The sequence below is a fragment of the Epinephelus lanceolatus genome, chromosome 2 (assembly GCF_041903045.1).
Source record: "Epinephelus lanceolatus isolate andai-2023 chromosome 2, ASM4190304v1, whole genome shotgun sequence".
NCBI lineage: Eukaryota > Metazoa > Chordata > Actinopteri > Perciformes > Serranidae > Epinephelus > Epinephelus lanceolatus.
The window spans coordinates 45,077,632-45,100,390 of NC_135735.1; the positions used below are offsets into that span (position 1 = coordinate 45,077,632).

A 22,759-nucleotide genomic window follows, 5' to 3' on the forward strand; every position below is an offset into this window, starting at 1 on the left:
GGGTGTGTCATATTCATCAGATTGGAAAGAAAGGATGGAGTCTTGCATGTAATAGTCTTCTATGTCTTCTTATCATCAAGAGTTGGTCCGTGATTTTTCTAAAAAAAAATTTAATAAAAACAAATATTTGTGACTAATAATGGCTCACGTGTAGTCAATGTGATCTGCCATCTTGCTACTACTGTTTACTTCTGTCGTGCATTGTGCAACACCCTCCATTGATGACACATCCTTGGTTACACCGGTTCTATTCAAAACTGGTGGAATCGCAGCCTGATTCACTGGACAGCACCAAGAGTCCAAGAGTCTTAAATGAACCGGCTCAAGAACGAGAGCTAATTTGGTGATAAAGGAGTATGGGAGCATGCAATGGACATATTTTGATGATCAAGAAAATGATCATTTCAGTGTGCTAATGAGTGTGAATCCCTAAAAACGCAGAGGGGAACTGCACCAAGACAAAAGCAACTGCTGTAGCCTGCCACACATGAATAATAGGTCAGCTGTGATCGAACAGCTCCATCTCCATCCAGCGATGGTGAGCCGGCATATCTCTTCTTTTCCAGGAATCTCAATCAATAAGCAGTCACTAATGTGTTTGACTGAGTGAGATGCCTGAATCTATATTTAAATCATTGTTGCACACATCATCTCCCTCAAGTTATATGTGATTAGGCACAACTGCATTCACATTTGAACGTAGTTGCTGTTAATTATTGACTTTCTTGTCACAAATTCATAATGAATTCACAAGCGTCTTGAACCCCGGTCTTCCATGATCACAACCCCTGAGCTCTCCCTGCACAGGCCTTCCACACGGCAAAGCACAGAGGGAGGTTGCCAGATACCACATAATAAAATGACACATTCCCTTACTGAGAAGCACCACCATGATGGCTTCAGGCGCTACCTTTGTCTCCATCACAGCGATGACGAAAATCAAGCATTGTAACGCAACACCCCTGATTTCATGCAATGTGGTGGATTATGGATATGAATTGAACGCTCAGCTCTTTTTTTTGTGTTCCAATTTCCAAATTAGGATTTTCTGCCTTCATAATGACACAAAGCATTCTCTTAGTCAAATCAATGGCAGCTATTTATATGAGCGGTAATCCCTCACCCAGCACTGAACTGCCAGAAAAGAGGGATGGCTTTTAAAGTAATGCTGCAAAACAAAAGGAGACACTAAATGAATGCAAATTGGCTTCTCTGTCTTTCTGAATGTCCATCTCTGAGAACACGGTTCAGCCGGCCAGGAAGAGGAAACAAAACAGCTGTTTAAGACAGCTCATTTGGTAAATAACCCATAACGCCATGTTCACTACCAGTTAAGCTTAGAATAAAATGTTCAAATAAGCACCCCTCCCCTCCAGTAGCAGCAGCAGCGGCTCATTCCTCTCTGTCTTACATTTCAACAGAACAGGGCATGAATGCCTGACAAGTAGGCTATCATCCAAGAGATCATTAAGCACAAGGGTTGAAGTGCCATCTTCAGTGCCATGGCAACAGGGTTGAGAGATGAGATAAAAACAATGCGAGGCAGGAGGCAGGAGGCGGGGCGGGCGCTCAACGATCGCCACTGATCGATGGATCTCTCTCTTTCTCTCCCTTTAGAGGCCAGGCACAGGAAGGGGAGGCTGGAATGGGGAGGGCAGCGAGAGAGAGAGAGGGAGAGAGAGAGAGAGAGAGAGAGGAGGGGGGGAAAGGCCAAGCAGCTTTAGGGCTTCATAGGTGCACTAACAGTGGGAACTGTCTCTCTTCAAAGCGCCGATCGTTTGCCTCACAAGGGTCTAATTGAACATGTCAAACAGTGCATTTGCATGGGAATGATTATTTTTACTTTGTAGCGACGCTGAGCCAGAGGCTTCACATCTGTACTGAAGAACAGCAACTCAGCACTCACACATGCAGAGCAGAGGATACAGTGTGGATGTGTGAACACTCCTGAAGTCACAGATTCCGTATCAAACCAATATGGCCGATTATTTTACAGCTGTTCCTAAAAACGGTTCATGACCTCACAAATCTGGGTGTATCAGACGGTCTTTTGTGTTGCAATCCAAACAGATCAGGCACACTGTACTGTAGGTTTGTGAAGCATAAGCACTTTTTTGTGAGTGTGTGCATGCATACAGTATCTATTTACCTCTTCTCTTCCTACATAACAGGCGTTTGGAGTATGATAGAGGTGAGCTGAGAGGAGCGAGTGTATTATCTTTTGCAGCTGTCAGCACTGTTTGCAGTTTTGTGCCGAAGCTCCACGGGGCTCCTACTAAATGCCATCAGGTTACGACTGTGGTTGTTTGCTTTTTTAATTATAGCAGGAATGCTTTTTGAAGCGTGCGATAAGCACTCCACGACTTCCCCCCTTTACTCTGGGGCTGCATACACACACAGCAGCGCCACCGTGCACCCACAGACACACATGTGCAGACGCACAAAACGTACACAAACCCAGTTTGGGTAGTTGTCTGTCTCACAACATGTGCTAATCAATCTGTTGAGAGCAATCTGTCAGGAAATCTTTAGCTTTAAACAACCCAGTGTGAATAGGGATGAGGCCCTTTCCATGGGGCAGGGCACTGCAGGGACTTAGCAATAGCTGTCTTTACGCATCCCGGAGTGTCAATAAGGATTAGGAGCGAGCTTTTATCTCTTCAAACACACAGACCAGTCACTCATTTAAATGGATGAACAATTCAGGTCTGCTCAATAAATAAAAAAAGAATATACTTCCATAAATACATTCAAATCCCAACTCCATTCAAATTCCAGCACCATATGCTTAATTTAAGATCTAATCTCCCTTTTTCTATTTTCACCAATTCACGGAAGGCAAATCTTTGTACACATAGTTGTTTAAGACCTCAAAGGATAAACACAGACTACCTATTGTTGATGGCAATGCACCTTTATCCTCAACTTAAGACCCACAGTTCCTTTGAGAGTGCTCCTGGCAGATGCCGTATGCAAAGCAGGTGCACTGAGGGAAACATGCCCGACAAAAGAGACATTATTGCATTTCACAACCTCCCCAAAAAGACGAGCGGAATATTAAAGGTGACACAACTGTATTTACACATCATTTCAATAGACCTAAAATAACCTCATTTCTATCTTGCTCTATCAAATAAAAGGAGGCAATAAAATCTGCCAAGGGAAGAACAAATAAAAGCAAATTTTGACATTTTGCTTTTTGACGCCTTCCATTTATAGGTCAGAGGAAACACCAGCCGACCTCTCATTGTTTTTAAATGCCATTTTGTAAGGCTGGGAAGCAGGAATTAATTAATGCGTGGGTAGCTGCCACTGTCAAGAGGCAGCACATTAAAATCAATGATTAATAAATTCAAAACACACAACAAACTCAGCTGGGAGATGAAAATAGTATTGTGTGCTCCATAGGAAGCAGCCCCAGTGCGGGTCCTCCCACTGAACGAGGCGTCCACTCAGATGGCTAATGGAAAGTAGCCGGTGCCAGCTGTGTGCCTGTGAATAAAATCACTTTAATTAAAGGAATTACAATGGAAAAGGAACCGGGGATGTGTGGAGTAGTATCGACAGGAAACGGCCTCTCATGTGTGACACACACACATATACACATTATGAAATCCCATAAAGACTTAAAAGAACAGAGTGCCTTTGTGCTCGCATTATTAAATAGGCCTAATCCACACATGCTCTATTGTACCATACAGCTCTAAGATTTACTCCAAATATGTCCCCCTCAGTCTAAATTGTAGGGGAAGATACAGATACTTTGGTAATGTCTGCGAGCGTGACACCCACTGAAGAACACAATTGTGTCTTGAACAAATAACAAATCCCTAAATACAATTTAATAAGGTATTTGTTTGCTTAAGCAAGGACAACAAAATTAATGACAGGCAAATACTAGATCCTGCTGCTTCGTCTGGGGGGAGATGGTAATAAGAGTGGTTTTATTTAACCTTTTATCAAGCATGACATGAGAATGGAGCACTTTGCCAAGGATTTTTGAGAAGTTCTGGGTTTGCCACAGACCAACTTCCAGATGCAATTCCAGAGTGGCTTTTGGGTAAACATTACTGGAAAAGCAAAACGTTTGGCGCCATTGGCACCCCAGACACAATGTCATTCAGTATGTGTTTGCATGTCTTTTCTTGCAGTGGGTGGCTGTTGAGTATGTATAACAAAGACAGGGTCAGTGCAACACTTTTTATGTCCCTCCACATGTATTGAATCAACATAATGTGTATGTAATCACTTAATCTGAATGCACCTGAATGTCAGAACATTTGTTTTATATTATTGTCTCACCTTTCCAACACCAGATGCTCCTAAACAGATCTTGACATTATATATAACAAAGATGTAAATCGGTTTCCTCCATCCAACTTCTAACAGTGTAAAACATGTTTGTAGAATGCAAATATCAGAAAAATATTGGTGTTTAACAGCTGTAGTTTACAGAGTATCCCATATCACTCAGCTACTTTCAGTTCTGAGAGTAGCTGAGCGATATGGGGTACTCTACATATTAAAAACTTTATCAAACATGTACTTGTCTTGGATAATGTATAAGATAGATGGGGTTATGAAAGGTTTTACAAACTGATTGTTTTCGGGAGTTCATAAACATGTGCCTGTTTCAGACTCCTGTGAGATCAGATGGAAGGCCAGCATGGTGGGCTTGTGGGAAAGGCTGCTAGGTTTTCCAAGCAATTGGCCAGCTGGAAAATATTTTATTGGGATTTTTCTATTAGAGGTGAATGGGCATGTGAAATATTTGATTTATTACATGAATGTGAATTTTAGCAAAATTACCTCAAAAAACAAATGTGGATTAGTTCAAATACCAGATCGGGGCTAATGTAATCAGGGGGAATCTAGCAGGTTACTGTGATTTAAGAAAGATCATAAATGTGAAAGATTTATGGACTATAATTTGAAATTCTACTTTGAGACTCTGTTCACAGATTGAAAGCAATACAAAGGTGTGGATGAGGGTGGAATCTGTGAATACTGTCAACTGAACATGGTGGAAAATAGATTTTTTTTTTTTTTTTTTTAAAAAGATATATAATTCCCTGCTGTCCTTTATATCATGACTTGTGACAAGCATTGTCGCAAAAAAAGTCCATGTTCCAGATTTCGATTTGATCATAACTGAGGATGGAACTTTAATTGAAAACCATGCTAGGACATGGTTACATGGTACATTGAGAAAAGAAATTACTTATGATAGGTAAAACCCTCATGGAATACAGGCTATTGATATATGATCTGAATCACATACAGGGTCTTAATGTTGATTTTTTTTTTTTTTTTTGGTTGGTTTGTTTCAGTTGGGTTTTGTTAAATTATTATGTTTATCGTTGTGTGTATATGTATGTATATATGTTTATTTAATTTCAATTGTTGGCAATCTCCTGGGACATAAAAAGTAGGCTGTTCATATTTATATGAGGTCACTGTATTATTCTATTAGATATTACTGGGTTTACATTCATATACATTTGAAGGATGGGTCAGACAAATACCCAGACATGAAAATAATAAAATAAAACTGAATGAAATAAATAATAATAACAATAACAATAACAATAATAATTAATTCATTCATTTATTCATTCATCAATCTACAAAAAAATTCTCATTGACAAATATTTTTTATTATTTCAGATCATATTGTACTCAAAGGACACAGCTGTGAAGCTTGAATATCTGTTCCATTTAAAGCTGCTGTAAATCCGCCTTTTTCATATAATCAGTGTTTCACTTAATGTTGTTCATATTATACTTTTATTTTTCTTAAGAATTCAAAACTTTAAAGACTCTGTAGTACACAAAAATATTGAAATCAGTACACATGCAATATAAAAGGCCTTTTATATTGCAGACACTTTGACTTACTTCAACAGGAAAAGCACACGTGTTGCTGATAACCTCATAATCTACTTTATTTTGATTTAGGTGTGCCAGTTTCAGTCCAAAACAAAAAAAAAAGTTTCTCAAGTGAATGCATCAACCCTCCATACATTGGCATAGCTAACTGTGACATTTAATGGAACGGAAACCATCATCAGTGTCATTAGTTACACATTGCTTTTCTTGCTGACAAGTTGAAATATCTGCTGTGAAACAAGTTTGTATCCATACTCATTCAGAACAAGGGACCTCAGAAACCAAAAGGCAACACATGACACATAACTTCCCTACTTCAGAGAGACATTATTGTCAGTTTTGATGTACTACACCTTTTTAGATGCTTCCAAATGTAAAGCTATGTATTTTCACACAGTCACATTTCACACTTCAGGGATGTATTTGTGTGTGTTTGGCATAGCCACCTAATAGCAGCATAATTAATACACAAAAAGAAAAGCTCTAAATAAAAACTTTATATGTGTCTTTACTGCCAAACTCTCTCCTGCTCAGGATTTCCAAAACTGTTCTGCCAAGCCATGAAACATTGATGTAGTTTCTGAATTTTGAATCTTAGCTAACTGACAAAGATTCAAAGAAGGCATTTAAACTTGGTGGATTCTTGGAGCATATTCACATTACTCACATGATTTGTAATCTCTTTTTCAGATTTTGTGCTCAACTTGGAAGCACACACTTTATGCAGGGGAAATTCTTATAGAGAGGGAATTAACTGATGACAGAAACAAGCCTGTTAAATAAAATCAACCAACACAACTCATCTTGTGCAAAACGGCCTCAATCCAATGCAATTAAATGCATCAGTTCTGCAAAACAATGTCTTCGTGAAATTTCAGTCTATTTCTGCTAAGTTTGTCAAAGCAATGTTTAGTTAATGGTGTGTTAAAAACATTAATTTTTCTCTCGAATCCTTTTCTTTCTGTGTGTGAGGGGAGAGCATGAGGCTCCTGTGGGGGAATCAGTGGCTCAGCAAGTGGACCTGCACTTAATTAGAGTAGCCACAAGAGGGAGGCAGACACACATTTAAAACAGCCTGACAGACAGACCAACATGTACATCAAGAGTCCCTGAGCATTTCAACACAGACATGTTTCTCACAGTCTAAGGGTACTTCAGGGTTTCTGGAGGCCCCTGAACAATCACTGGCCCTTCACCAACTCAAAGTGATCAACTGGAAATCATACAAGATTTTCATACAGTGTGTGCTGCTGCCATGTTTGTGTTTACCATACACCACAAGATAAACTGATCCTTTTGAGTTTTTGAAAAACAGCAGTCATAGCCCTTGATATAGTCAATTTCTCACTCGGCTGTTGTGAATTAGCGTAAGTCAATAAAATATTTAAGAGTAAGAGAAGAGAAACTAAGTCAGCTGGAGACATCAAAGTGTCTGCTAATATACACTGTAGCATCTTGTTTACATGGGACGGTGGCGAGGCCCTGAGGGAGGTCTGGCCTGGTTCTAACTCTGCTCAGCTAGAGCAAACAACACCAGTGGCAGCGTCAACATACAGAGAAGAAACTAACCACTGGAGACAAACAAGTCGAGATCTATGCTGGTGGTTAACAAGAACCTCAGTGTGGCTGCTGGTCGAGTTTCTGTGTGGCTATTGACCGTCTCCAGTGTTTGATTGTAGAGCTGGTTCTTGTGTGGCAGTTGTCAAAGATCAAAGGGGTGTTTCATGAAGATGGCTCAGATTCAGATAAAGCAGGGATAATTGTGAAAAGCCTGGCTTAAAATAGCCTAAAACACTGAACCATAATGGCCAAACTAATGATTGTAACTATCATGACAAAGGAGCCACCATCAGTTCAGTGTTATAATTCTACAGTGAATGCTTACAGGGAGGCAAGCACAGTTCCAGGTTAAAGGGACAGTTCATAGTTTTTGTTCAGACAAAAATACATACAAATATTTTTACTCTTAGCTAAAATGCTATGTATTAGTCTAGATTGTTTTGGTGTGCGTTGCAAAACGTTGGAGATATCAGCCGTAGAGATGTCTGCCTCCTTTCCAATATAATAAAAACTAGATGGCACTCTACTTGTGGGGCTCAAAGCACCAAAAAACACATTTGAAGAGCTCAACAGCAATGTCTCTTTGCAGAAATCATGACCTGGTTACTCAAGATAATCCACAGACCTTGTTGTGAGCAGTTTTTGTGTAGGAACTATTTCCTTTCTACCCAACTGCACCTGTCAATTGTATCACCATGCAGAAAGAGACATGCATTTAACTGCTAGCTCACCTAGCACCACTGAGCTAACTATGATACAGCTCAGCAGAGGAGGACGGCATTAATGTTTACATCTCAAGCTGTCATGAGCGCAAGCCTCTCGTCCATGAGTAGATGTACACTTCCTTCCACGTGGTGATACAGTTAGTGGGTGTAGCTCAGTAAAAAGAAAATACTTCCTACATGAAACTGCTCACAACAAGGTCTGTGGATTATCTTGAGTAACCGGGTCATGATTTCTGGAACGTGACATTGCTGTTGAGTTCTTCATTTTTTTATCTGGCGCTTTAAATTAAGCTCCACTAGCAGAGTGTCATCTTCCATTATATTGAAGAGAAGGCAGACATCTCTACAGCTGATATCTCCAACAATCTGCAACTCATGCCAAAATAATCTAGACTAATGAACAGCACTACAGGTAAGAGGAAAAAATATGGTATATATTATATTATCTATTTATGAGATAATAGGTACCATGACGATGGTTATTACGTTTCTATCAAACTCGTCTTTGTACTCATGATTTATATACCTGGTCCTTATTTGCTGAAGTGTGATTTCCACTACTGGTATTGCAGCTAACACAGAACTGATTAATCCTTTGGTATTTATCACAAATAATATTCAGTCAACTTTAATTTGATCTGGCAACGAGAGTGATTTCCACGTATCCGACCTAGATGCTATTCTTGACTATAACTTCTTACTCTGCTGTATCATGTTTAAAATTTAAGAGCTGTGCAATGTGCAGCTGTCATGCTAGAAATAAATGGCAGGCACTGAAAGGGCATTGAGTGGTAAAATAAATATATTCTCTGATGACAATACATGATTAACAAGTTTCTGCCAACATTCCTCTCCTGCATTATTTGCACCAAATGCCCCTTTTTAATTGGACAAGCACAGAGCCAGAGGAAGGAAACCTGGGTTAACAAAGAAAGTTGCTAACCACCATCGTGGTTTCCCCATTACCTCGGTTCTGGGTTTTAGGCTTTGCCGAGCTAGCTATGAAAAAGAAAGCCTGGCTCTGTCCAGCTTGCCTCGTGGTACAACCCCCCTGCTTTCTGGCACAGGTCCATTTTGTGAAATGTTGTGATTCCTATTTTACTCATGTTTTTACCCAGTGTTGTGTTTGCACCTCAGGGCTACTGTACCAAGGACTTTATAAGGTCCAAATACAGTAATTCTGGGTTGCAACACATAGGATTTACCTTGTTGCTGAAGTACATCAAGATGTTTAGATGCTCTGTTGCCGATCTGCAGACTAATTTCATGACTTGAGAGCAGGGCCTCTTCCACAGAGCCCACCATGTTTCTGCAGTATCCCAGAACAGACAGACCCAACACTGGTCTCCAGAGGGCCTTCAGCGTTTTTTACAGTACAGTGGCAATTTGAATTTGGTTGTGTGAATGCACCGGTCGGAACCTGAAGCCTGCCTTAGGTTTTTCCTATATGCTTGGAAAGGGAGGGTGAGAGGAGCAGTACTCAGTTGGTTGCAATCTGCAACCTTATCACTATCATGCCCCTAAATGGCCAATGCTCACAAAAATGAAGACTTGAGAAATTAGTTGGCTCTCTACACTGCTTTCTGAAGACTTGACATGATACAGGTCTCAAGTTTTGGCAAAATCCCTGTTGTGACAGGCAGGCTTTACAAATATATGGACCTGACCTTGTATCTTTTATCAATTCATCATAAACTTCAAAAATAAGACTAGCCCCTGCCTTTGCTGCTCTCTCCTAACTGACCTCTGGAGCTCGCTGAATTAGTTTCTCTTACAGTTTACATCCGTGTCGGTGAAAACATGGATGATTTACACACATCTTCCCCCTGGCAGCACAGAAGATCTACACAATTAGCAGTTTCAAGGTGGACCACCTTGACTTTAAGACATCTGAAGAGGTTTAAAGACCTGCAGACACCCTGCTTGAGACTTGATCTTTTTTTGTTTCTGATATCTGATCTGGTCAATGAATAATGATACTTAAGTGATGCTATATTTGCACGTTTCTCCTTCTTGGCGAGAACAGAAGGCATTCAAACTGACAGCATCACACTGACATCTAGTGGAATAAAGCCTGTGTGCATCTGTGATTTTTTTTTTCTTGCAGGGGTGAGGGAAAAGTCTGTAACAGTTTCATGAAAAAAAATCGGTCAGAGTGGTTTTGTGCACTACAATGTCAAAAAGGCTTATAACTGAAAACCCATACACAACAAAGGAGTGTTTAATTAAAAGAGGAAATATGTAGCAGCATTTTATTTAAAAAAGTCAAATATAATCTTACATTTTGGTGGTGGGGAAACAAACCGCAGGTTGGGATAAAAATGCAAGTTAAATACAATCAATACTTTAGCTTCTGAAGCCTGGCTGGTTCATGAGTCCATTTAGGTAGCCAAGCTACTGGTCCCTAAGCAAAACATGGCCATGTTTTGTCCACTAAAATGACAAGAGTAGAACCAAAAAACAAGAGCAACACACTATTTCACACACAGACACACATTCTTCCCCCTCCGTCATGCAAAGCCCACTTTTATAGCAGCAGAGAGCCAAATATGACCCTAGGAATAGTTTTTGGGCAAATGAGGCCACTTATAGATTAAAAACAGCAATCACCCTCCCCCCCCAAACACAGACACACTCACACACAGTCTCGCACACACACACATACACACACATGCTAAATCAAGTAGAGACTCCATAAAATGTCCATTCAATTTGGCCTCTGCATAGAAAATAAAAATGGCAACCACAAAATGTAGGTGTGGCTGGTAATTAATGCAAGCATTTGGGTGCACTCCTCGTCAAAAAAAAAAATCCTCTTCAGTTGTCCCATCCTTAACAGCCCTTTGCGATGCGTTTTCATCTCAACTGGAGGGTTAAACAGGTCAGATTCCTGTGTGGATAGGGCCGTCCAAAGTGTTTGCTCACTGCATGTCAGCATTTCCGATTTCAAAGTCACTGTGTGCACCCAATACATAGACATTTAAAAAGCACCTGGATCCAAGTAATCAGTGATATAGCCATCCATATTTCCCTACTGAAAATTCATCCATCAGTCCTAACATGTGTGCTGGTACTGCAGTGGCGTCGCTGTTCAGAATCAACACATCAGAATTGCTTTTCTTCCCCTTACAGCTTAAAGTCGAATTGGGATTTGCTGTTGTCTTGTCAGCTTCAGTGTTTGCTTCACTACTTTGGAAGGTGTCGTTGTGGTGATGAAGTCTGAATCCTGGGCCTGACTTTCAGCGTTGTGGTATCCACTCGGTTCAACTCTTCGGTTTTCTCACTGCTCTGGGGTGGAGTCAGGACACCTGGAGGTACAGGACAGGTGCCGTGACGCTCCAACTCCACATCCTGGTAGGAATAGGCCTTGTCCTGTACACAGCAGAAATACACAGGTTAACTCTGCTGTCACTAGAGAGCAGTGGCAGTGATTTCAATGTGCTTCTAAAATCTGACTTTGAGGCGTGCCTATCAGAGCATTGTTGGTAACATCACGTGAAGTGAAAGCCAATCAGGTCTATTATGCAAACTGTGCCAGCGTACTGTGGAATTTGAAACCTTCAGTGTAGAGAGCAAGCCCATAGGAACCAAGCTGGGCTTTGAAGCCAATTTGAAAAAGTGGTCAAACTGTGGAATTGCAACATCTGGGTCCGTCACATAATGCCAAGGGGCCCAAAAACACTTTCTCATGGACTTGCATTGTGAAAGAAATGTGTGTACATGAGTGGAATTTTTTTATTTTACATGTATCAACTTCCTTGCGAACACTAAATAAGTATTTCACTACTGGAAAGATGGTCTTTTCATAAAACCAGGCTGTCTATGCAGTAGAGAAACACAAATACTTTTGAAACTGGTGTTATATGACTAGGGATGGGCAAACGATCAAAATTCATTATTCGATCATCAAAAAAATTAATGATCAATTATCAATTAATTGATAAGCGAGTATTTCAAAAGAGAGAAAACAAAAGAGTGCAGTGCAGACTGTCGCCGCAAGAGAGCGCAGCTTCCCCAATTTTGAGCTTCAATCCCCCAGGCCAAAGAGGAAGAATGGCGCGCATGCACAGTTCACCCCTGGGTGTTTACAACCGTTGCCAGCAAGAGTTACAGGCTTCAGTTTTCAGCAAAACCTCCGTCTTTCAATGGCGTAGTGTTTTCAGAGGCCTCAAGGGAAGCCGCCGAGGCTTTGGAGAGCGATGAGAGCTTCCGTCTGTTAATGATTTTTTGCCTGGCATAAGTCCAGTGGGGATCTCGTAGGCCCGTCAAGCCGCTGTGCTCGCCGGGCAGAAGGGTCTCATTGGCACGGCGACTTGCCGGGCGGGGGGTCTTGTTGGCACGGCGGCTCGCCGGACCTATGCCAGGTATTGTAGGGAAACACTGCGACTATCGATCAAAATTATTTGTGATCGATCAAAAGCCTTAACAATCAATCATCGATAATCGAAAATTGATGCCCATCCCTATATATGACCACAGAAAACAGAAAAAGGACTGTGACATTTGCTTTGCTCTAGATGTAGAAAACCTATAACTACCAGAATACACAATGCTGCACCTGACCAATCAACACTTATGCTGGCGGGTGAAGTAATGCACACTTGTCCATTTTGACACAGGAAACAAAATGGCGGTCGGTTGATTTAGCTGTGATATGATCACTTATTAGCACTACTTGATTTTATTGTTTGGTCTCTGTTTCTTTTATTGTAAAAACAGAAGCTGAAAAAAACTGTTTGGTGCCCACTCCCTTTTCACATATTCTCATATTACAGCTCAACAGTCCACTAATACGTTTCTGCCAACGTTTTAGGTATGGAATAGGCAATATTGTAACAGGATTCTCTTTTATTTTTGATCAGCACTGCTTAGTTTAGCATTTGATCAGAGTATGAAATAGAGCAAGGGCGAGAGTGTCTCTCTCTCGACCCTCCTCTGCACTCTGTGTTGGAGGGCACATGAAAATGTGGAAGAGCAATCTGTTTTTTAGGACACTTGACCAGAGCCAGCAAAGAGGAGGAGCAGGAAGAAGGACCAGCAGGTAAGATAGTCGGAAGCTGACCATAGTTAATATACAAACACTACCCACACTGTCATGATTCATATAAGATCTATTTAAGGAGACACATTGCCGATATTTAACCAGTTTTGTATCATAATGACCTAAATGTTGCAAAATTCACTAATAACTGAATCCAGAGTTATTTTCCTGCTCTTCTTCGTGTGAGCGAGCCCGAGACTGAGCGGTTGGAGGGAGGGGTTAAAGAAAACACCTGTGTGCTTGCTTTTATGGATACAGGAGATCTGGGTTATTTTGAACCTGGAATTATAACTTCATGCACCACTTTTATAAGAATAAACAGGGTTCTGCCTCCAACACTGTGTCCAGTTCTCTTCATACATCCAGAGAAACATTTGAGTGAAACAGTTTCTGCTCATCAGTTAAACTCATATTTGCATGACGTGGAATTTCCAGTACAAAAGGAATAGATCTGTGTTTGAGGCTTTTTAATAGCTTTATTTAAAAAGTAAATTAAAGACCTACCTTTTAATGTGGAGTAACATTACAGTCTTGATTTTTTAACCACTGGCTTTTACCTTATTTTATCCCTCCTGTTTGTTTTTATTCTATTTTATCTATTTACTTTCTTTTTATTCTAAAGAGTTTAATCATCTTTTTTTTGTTTGTTCTGGTTTGTTTGGTTTGCTTTTTTTAAAGTCTTATTGTTGTAATTTTCTAGTCTTACAAAACTTTGTGTGTAGTTGTTTGTGTTATCCTTTTTATTGGGTATGTGTCATTCCAGTTTTGCCATGTGGAGCACTTTAGGCTGCATGTTTGTATGAAAGGTGCCATGTAAAAAATGTTGAGTAGCTTATTCAACATTTTTTGTAGACAATATTTCAGTTAAGTATTTTTACAAAAGTTATGAGGTAGGCTTAAACTTTTTTTTCCATATAGTGCCCTCCATTATCACTAAAAATGATGTTGTAATATACACGCATCCTCAGCTTAAATAGTGGATGAAAGAATTTCAGATGTGTTCATTTGTAGGTTATAGCTACCAGGCATTTAAGCTCACTTCCTCAGTTTAAAATTAAAATAAAAACTTGCAGTGATTCACAAATAGCTGTTTTGATGGGCAGCAAATTTTGCTACATTTTAAAATTGAAAAACATCATATATTACAATACTTTCACTTACCAGCCATGTCATGTAAGGGACATGCGTCTGGATGTTGTGCATGTCATCTGCAGGGATTCCTGGGAATGTTTTCATAGACGACCCACCAACCTCTCGCAGAGCCATGGCGAATGGCACCATCCACCTCACGCACTCTTCTAACTCCACCCTCTTCAGAGCTGCATGGACAGAAAGAAGTGATAAGTCAGGGCAACACAACCAGGGTAACAGCAGCAGGAAAAACAAACATTAAAAAAATAGTGGTATGTTTTAATAAAACTTTTGCTTAAGGAGTAAATCGTTATTTTGTTTATTCCTTTACCCGAGACGTTTTCCACCAGCTCCAGAGAGGAAAAGTGAAACAGGGCTGAAGCAGCAAGGACGCCATTGGAAAACTCAAGGCAACGCACATCGAGCATACACAGGTCCAACAACTAGGAGGAGGGGAAAAAAAAAGACAAAGATGAAAAAAACTGAACAGAAAAGCAAACCTCAAAAGGCATACTGCAAATACTCCTACTATATCATGACAGAATCAGCTGTGGAAAGGATGTAAATACTGCGTGTACTACATTTCTGAATAAAGAGAACTGTTTATGCTCCTCATACCTACACTGCAGTGCTGGTGACTGTAGGGCAGCAACAAGTAGAATGACCAGGTCTTAGTAGCAGCACAGCATTTTGTGTTGTTCCCTGAACTTGACCAAGTAAAAGCTTATCTGGTGGTAATGCAAAATCCACAGATCGTGTAAAGTGATTTATGTATGTGTATGCTATCTCAGAAGGTCGGTGAGGCCTTTAAAACCAAATTATGAGAACGATTAGGACCCAATACTGGCTTCCTCTGAATTAAATCCTCACTCAAAGGCTGTTTAGGAGACTATATTTCACCCTCAAGTTTCACTTTGTCACTTCCTTGGACAAAGTGAGCCCATATTTTATTTGCGCTGGCAGATGCATCTGGTCCTCATCCCATTCAGACAGATTTCCAGCCGACCTGCCCAGGTCAGGCCAATCACAACCGTTAATCTGATGTAGGGCATGTTTGAGACTGTAACTGACAACTTGTGAAGCCTTTACTCTTTACACAAAATATGCAATGACATCCCCCATGCTGGGGACACTACTGAGGCATTTTAGAAAACAACCCAGATGGCTGCAGCTGGTATGGAACTTTATGTTGTACTACTTTGAAATTCTGATGGCAAAAAACAGCAACACTGCTTACAGACATATTGATGCTACACCATCACAGCTCATCTCTGCATGCTGTAGCCATTTCCAGGTTAAAATGAACTGAGAGGTTCCAGACTGACTTGCATTTGCGATTTTGGTCTGGTGATGTCAGGCTAGCTCTGCTCCACTTTGCAGTTTATAGATACTAGAGCTGAATTTTTACAAAAACATTTAGCCATCTGTAGGTTTTTAATGCAGCATGTTTTTCTTGTTTTCAATTGATCAAAACTTGTTCCTCATCAATAAAAAACATTTATATCTATCATTATTTACAATCACTCACTGGACATGTAAAACGGACACCCGTCTGTGGTGGGAAAAAAATCTCACTGAAAGCAGGTAGGGGAGGTTCAGCATTTGCAAGTGAATGTACCTGGAGACTAGCCTGGTGAAACCATCCTAATCTCACGAGCTCATATTCGATTTTGCTCCGCAGATCAGTCTGGCCATGCAATCATAAAGGCGCATTCTGGTGTCGGTTAAAGCTTACCGGGCCAATCACAACCGTTCATCAGAATAGGAGGGACAAGGAGTGGAGTGAATGCATTTTGTAAACAACCAACATGGCTACTGATTTTGAAACTGCGATGGTAAATGTGTTGAACAAACTGGAATGTACATTTTCTTTAAAAGCAGAGCAATCGGCTGCACTGAAAGCTTTTATTGAAAAAAGGATGTGTTTGTCGTCCCTCCTACAGGGTTTGGTAAAAGTTTAATTTACCAACTGGCTCCGTCGATCGGGAAAAAGATGGGACTCAGTGAAAACCCAGTGGCTACTGTTGTTTCTCCGCTAGTTGCTCTCATGGAGGAGCAGGTCAGGGAAACGACTAAGCTGGGAATCACAGCCATGCAACTCTGAATCCACAGTGAGGAGGAAATCTGCAAAGATGGCAACACTCTTTCCCAGACATTATCACAGCTCATCTCCGCTGCAGCTTGCTGGTCTGTTTACAGTGGCGTTGTGCTAGCCTACGTCACACGTTTCGTTTACTCTGATTGGTTTTCCGTCTTTCCAACTGCGTGAAGGGGCACTTTGAGTGAGAGCCGTTGATACCTCCCCTCTGGAATAGAGGAAATGTACACTCCGTGTCCAGATCCATTTGGGTCTGGCAATGCCAGGCTACCTGGAGACATGCATGTGGTGTAAATATAGTAAATGCGAGCCAAACGCATACTCGTGTCACTCTTGACAACAACTAACAAGACATGTTGTTTCACAATCAACAGAACTGTGCAGACCTACTGAAAGCCTCGTAGTTCTGTTTTTGTTATGTATTACTGAAGGACCACATGGATACTTTAGTTCGTCATTAGGGCAACACACACACACACACACACACACACCCCATACCTCTGCAATCTGTGTGAAGGTAGTTTGTGGGTATCTGGGGATGAGCAGCTCGTCCGTCTCTTTCAGGTAGGCCACCTGCATGTAAACATTGAGCCAGGAGATGGGAGTCTGTGGGCTGAGACTCCACTTCAGCTCCTGTGGTAGAAAAGAGAGAAAGATCAAGTAACCTGCAGTGCTGAAGTAAAACCATCACTAACAGCAACTTGACCACTTGCAACTTAAATGTAAATAAAATTAAAGATTTTGTTTGGCTGACAACCAAACAACTATCTTTTGAACAGACAGACATTTCTAAAATAATAATACAAGAATAGAACAAGAACACATGCTGTCGGCCATTAGTGATTTGGGTAACTTAAACCAAATCACTAATGGCCGACAGCATGTGTTATAGTGATTTGGGTAACTTAAACCAAATTTATACTTCTGTGTTGAATCAATGCTATATTTACAGCTTGGGCTCTGAGTAGCTGTCTACCATATGCTACAGCCTACACCACAGCCTGACGTGCACCTCCCCAGAAATATAACTCCATGCTGCGGCAATGAGGACCTCCTGTTTATTTTTGTAAATTGAAAACCATTTCTTTCAGTGGAAAAAAAGCTTTAGTTTAATTTTATTTCACAGATAAGAAACAGTAAATTGTGAGGTTCATACTAATGTGTCATGGATCAATGAGTAATGTGAGTGTTCTTTACCTTCATAATAATGATTTCCATACTGAGAATTTCATCTTCAGTGCAGGCTTCATCTGTAACATAGGCAAACTGGTGGACCTTGGGAGGATACATCTCCTGGGGGATGCAAAAACACAGGAGACAAGAATTGTTCGACCAATCATACTAACAAACATTGTAAAATGCTGTAGAAGGTGGTAATGTAGCTTAGATAATGTACCTAAGGCAAGCCCATAAGAAAGATCTACAGGCTACCAGGTATTTTTGATCAACCCACTTTTCTTCTAAACAGTCCAACCCTTCTTACCTCTACTTTGGCAGCAATGAAGAGACAGGTAATGCCTATGAGCTGCAGTGTTGATTTGAAGACGTTTCTCTGTGTGGCCATGAAACGATCAAAGTAGTCCTGAGCGAGGTGGTATGACTCTCTGTGCAGTTTGTACACCTCACTTACCTAAAACATGCACACAAACACAACATGGCAAAGCACTGTTACTATTAATTGAAAAAGAGACATTTGTGTCTTTGCTGATTAATGTCTATCCTATTTTATATTCCTTTATTTAAAAAAAAAAAAGTACAATTGAAGGATTTTTAACAATAAAACGTCACAGAACTCATTGCAAGTGACAAATAAGGATGTGTTTGCACGTGATTTTCAAGGAGAGCTGGATACAAAACAAACTGAACTATTATGATGTAAGAGCACACATGTAACACTTAACACTTTGTTGCATCAGTAACTTGTCCCCTTGTCTCTGTCTCTCTGCTGCACCAGTACTCACAGAGTGCATCACAGAGCCTGTTATCTTTTGAAACAGACCTCAGATCTGTCTAATGAGGTCCCACATTACTTCCATGCAGCCCTTATCGCCCTTATTTTAGCAATTTATGCTTTGATATTAAGAGGAACCAAAATCAAAGGCTAAAGCAGATAGGGTCTTTATTGAATGTGATTAGGCCAATCAGATTGGTTGATCTCTTTCAGACACAGGAGACCTCATAAGTCACTGCAGCTCATTATTTACCTTCATTACAGTGATGGTCAGAACTCAAGAGTGTTTTTTTCACTGCCACACAAGACACTGTTGAAGATTTTTTAACCGTTTGTGCCAATGGATGTTTACTGATAATTACTCACAAAACATATGTCTTTTCTCAATAACCAGTTTCCAATTAGGAGATTAAGAGAGGCTGTTGCCAATGTGTTGCGCCGTAGCTCCAAATTGCATCAGTACATTAAAATAAGAGTTATTTCAAAAGTCATGAAATCTAAGATGATGTTCTGTAAGGCTGTCTACAGCTGCCATTAACAAAATCCATGAGAGACAATTTAGTTATGATGCGCAAGTCAGTAGAGGACTATAAATGCAGCCTTTACTTTTATCCCCGCAAATAAAACTGAAATGATCAAAATGAAAGGCATTATACATTTTGTTAAATGTCATGTTGACAAGGAGAGAGGCGTTCAAGTGGTCTCTGAAGCTGGGCACAAACGGTACCATTTAAGCCCGTTTCTGACCCAAATTTTGAGCTGCATAGCTCATTTTGAAGTTGGACCGGTTTTCAGCTTAGTCAGGCATCATTTGCCATGTAATGTACATTGGGAGAGGAGGAGCAATTAACTGCTCCCAACTGGCTGCCAGACATTCAGATGAATTTCGGTCAGCCGTTGTCAGACTCTTAAGCAGAGCCACGAGTCGATTCCCAAAGATCAGTGTCCTTTCTCACTGTGCCTACGTTAAGTGGCAAACAGAGCGTCTGAAAGTGTCATGGTGACAAGATGTGTCATGGTGACAAGATGTGTCATGCAGATGTAAAATACAGAGGCCAGCTTTAGAGCATATATGCCTCTTTGACGTTTCCCTCTCCTCCTATCACAAGCGGTATGACCGAGTGAAACATTGTCAATAATGCATTACTGTGAATCGTACTGGTGTAACGTTACAAACCTCTGCTAGCAAACAAACTTCTACTTGCCTCAGAGCTTTTCAAACAAATCTTGACAATGGTTAATAGCGAGAGTCATCCACGAGGGCGAATAGGCCATTTATTTGCTATGTTACTATTACTACTATTTTTCGTGAGCTTTGGCTTCTCATTGCAGCCACTTTACTCATACGGTAGGAGCTGGAATTAAACAACATCTTTAAAATTGTACAGCATATGCCCAGGTTAAGACTACTACAGACCTCCATGAGCCAGTCCAGTAGAATTGCCCTCATCTTGGGCTGCAGATGAGGATGTTTATCCATCACATGGACATCTCTGGTGTAGGTCTTGTCCTTCTCCAACATGTTGTTCCATACCACATCCTTACTGGCCCAGCTGATAACAAAACAAATGGGACACAATAGTTAAAAAAAAGGATTGACTGAACTCTTCACTGTTCACAACAGCAACACTTATGTATGCAGTCAGCTCTTTACAATCCAATTCCTGCAGGGCTGTATTTTGGCCCTGGTTACAGGGGTAGTGATTTAAGGTGAAGCAGAATGTCTATTAGCTATAACTAAAAGAAAAAGCAAAACTATGACAGAGAGCACACAAGCTAAACCTATACAACAGGCCCAGGCCTTGTCACACACAGATGGGCTACTAATTAAACTTAGATACAAGGGATAAAATGGGTGGCTGCATAACGGAGCCTCGGCTGAGACAAACCAAGCTCAAACTCTAGGCCCTTATCTCTTTCACTGATTTTAAACTTAGAATACAGGAGGTGGTCACTGATAGTTGCAGCAGCTTAAATGAACTAACAAATTCTGGACTAAATATTGCTGCATTGTTAATGCACCATTTCATGTCATGTGTTTGGCGTATCTATTGACGCCATTTTTAAGACATACTTAATTGATCCCCAGAGGGGAAATTCAAGTATTGTATTTGATGTGGTTATCCTGTTTGTGTTTGTTGCTACTATTTGACCCTGTCTTGGTTAGGTCTCACTTGCAAAAGAGGTTTTAATCTCAATGTGAATTTCTATTTAAATAAAAGTTTAACACCAGTACTCACCACAGTGCAGGGAGCGGGGCACAGCGCACGGGGGTTACAAATACGTTGTTAAAGTTGTAGTGGGGGAAACCTGCGTTTATCAGGGCAACTGGTGGGTCCACTTCCTGATCAGGTGTGGGGATCCACCTCTGTGGACTTGTGTAACCAGCATCAGGACTCCAGCCCACCTTCACAGAAAGAGGAAACAGAGAGATGACAAATCTGATGGTAAGTTCATAATATGGACACATGTTGTGGTCGGGCTGACTCCCCCAGTAAGTGGCCTGCAAACATTAAAGCCTGAAGGGACTATAGACAGACCTCCTAGCCAGAGATCCAGTGAAGTGCTAGTCATAGCAGAATTATCAATAGCCTATATGGATTGATGTGTAGTCAAATTGGGGTATGGCACATGTTTTAACATTGAATGAGGAGAGATAACCAAGCCTACCTCACATTCCCGCTGCTTCTTCTTTGTCATCTCTGCTACCTCCTCATCCAGGTCTTGTAAAAACTGAGGATGGGAAAATAAATTATGTTGTGTGTGATTCAGTTCAAAAACTGCACAGAGCTGGTTAGATCAAATCAATTCCCACAGCACATGAAAAGGTGGCAACTGAATCCTGTTCTGATGGTGTTCTGCTCTGTAAGCACCAATAAAATCATAGTCACATACAGTACACTATCAGCTGCATCAATCAGTAATACTTCAATGAAGCACAGGACATTGTTACTTGTGAACACTGTTAAACGTGACACCAGTTTTATATTTTGGTTATTCAGTTAGGCCCTATAACCCAGCCACAGGTGAAGTTTCAGGCTGGTCTGCAAGCCTTTCAGACTACTTACAATGGCAACATCTGCCTTCCTCTTTCTCGGTCGTACTGTAGTTTCTTCGGGCGCCTCGGGAGCAACAGACTTCGGTTCTGTCTCTTCCCTAAAACAACACAGAAACAGAAAGGTACCAACTGTAAGTCACCAAAGTCAGCACAAAACAGTTTAACAAGCTTGGCGTTACAAGTTAATGTGACCAAAATAAGGTCGTATAGCAACAAGCTAACTAGCCGGATGGCTAAAGCTCCATCAACTCAACTTTTCTTTCTGTCGTCACACACTTTGATTGACGCGCTTAAAAGAGCCAGGAATGAAATAAACATGAGACTCACCGTTTTCCTCGCATTATACTCAGAGGGGTGTGTGTCAGCTTTGGAGTAAACCTGTGAATAAGAAGTGTTTTAAGTTGTTTTTTGGGGGTTTAAACAGAACACATTCACACACTCCCAACCCCCACTCTCAACTCCCTCCTTCTGACAAAGCCCAGCTCAGCCAGGCGCGGCGAAATGGACACGGTACGCAATGTTAAAAGTCGCCAAAGAGTATCACATAATGCTCGTATATCCATGAAACTAACCGTTGACTAACATCGGACACCATATTAGCTGACTTGGGTTGTTGTTTGGCGTATTTTTGAGGGGAAGCTGGTTATTTTCCCTCCCTAACTTCGGATATCTTTCTAGCCACATAATGGCCGAACTACAGGCACAGCTGAGACGCCTATTTTCTCAATTCACCATTTATCAGTAACAGCAACAACACCTAACACACAACTACAACAGACGACATCTAAGTATGAGCATCCATACAAAGCTTCAATTCATTATCCAACTTGTCGCGGGTTAGTTAGCATTCAGTCAGCTTAGCTACGAAAGTTGCATCCGAAACTAGCTTAACTAACTCCATGCAACGGTAACGTTTTGTTTGGTCCACTCACCTCAAGATTCAGCCCTTGAAGTTCACTCTTATTCGCAGCTAGAAGATAAATATGAATAACTTGTGATTTCACCGCCTGTTTTCAGAGCATGCTCTGTGTGTATGTGTGTATCCAGGCCAGGCTAGTTCCTCTGAGCTGGCGCCTTGTAGGGAACAGATGACTTGAAGCATCAACGTCAGAGAGGAGTGGATTTAACTTGGCGCTAAACCCCCTCCTTCACCGCCTCCTTTTAGTCTAATTTAATCACAAATCACCACAGTTTCTCATTTATATTGTTAACAGAGATCCTATTTTTGATACGATTGATTTATATTGTGCTAAAGAAAATGAAAAATACGTTTAAAAGTTAGCCGGCAAAACTGGAGGTGTGCCTG

The 22,759-nt window shown here is 40.8% G+C and overlaps 1 protein-coding gene across 1 annotated transcript; it reads right to left on the minus strand.

The window, feature by feature from the left end:
• Positions 1–10,377: 10,377 nt before the first annotated feature.
• Positions 10,378–22,657, minus strand: ccne1 (cyclin E1). The gene is made up of 12 exons (XM_033620720.2): positions 22,386–22,657; positions 21,781–21,831; positions 21,464–21,551; positions 21,066–21,128; positions 20,636–20,802; positions 19,813–19,948; positions 17,928–18,074; positions 17,642–17,737; positions 16,943–17,077; positions 14,678–14,789; positions 14,377–14,534; positions 10,378–11,546 (listed from the first exon to the last, which is right to left on the minus strand). Exons 2-12 carry the CDS (start codon positions 21,792–21,794, stop codon positions 11,361–11,363), a joined length of 1,302 nt encoding a protein of 433 aa, XP_033476611.1. The 5' UTR covers positions 21,795–21,831; positions 22,386–22,657; the 3' UTR covers positions 10,378–11,360.
• Between the last annotated feature and the right edge of the window lie 102 nt (positions 22,658–22,759).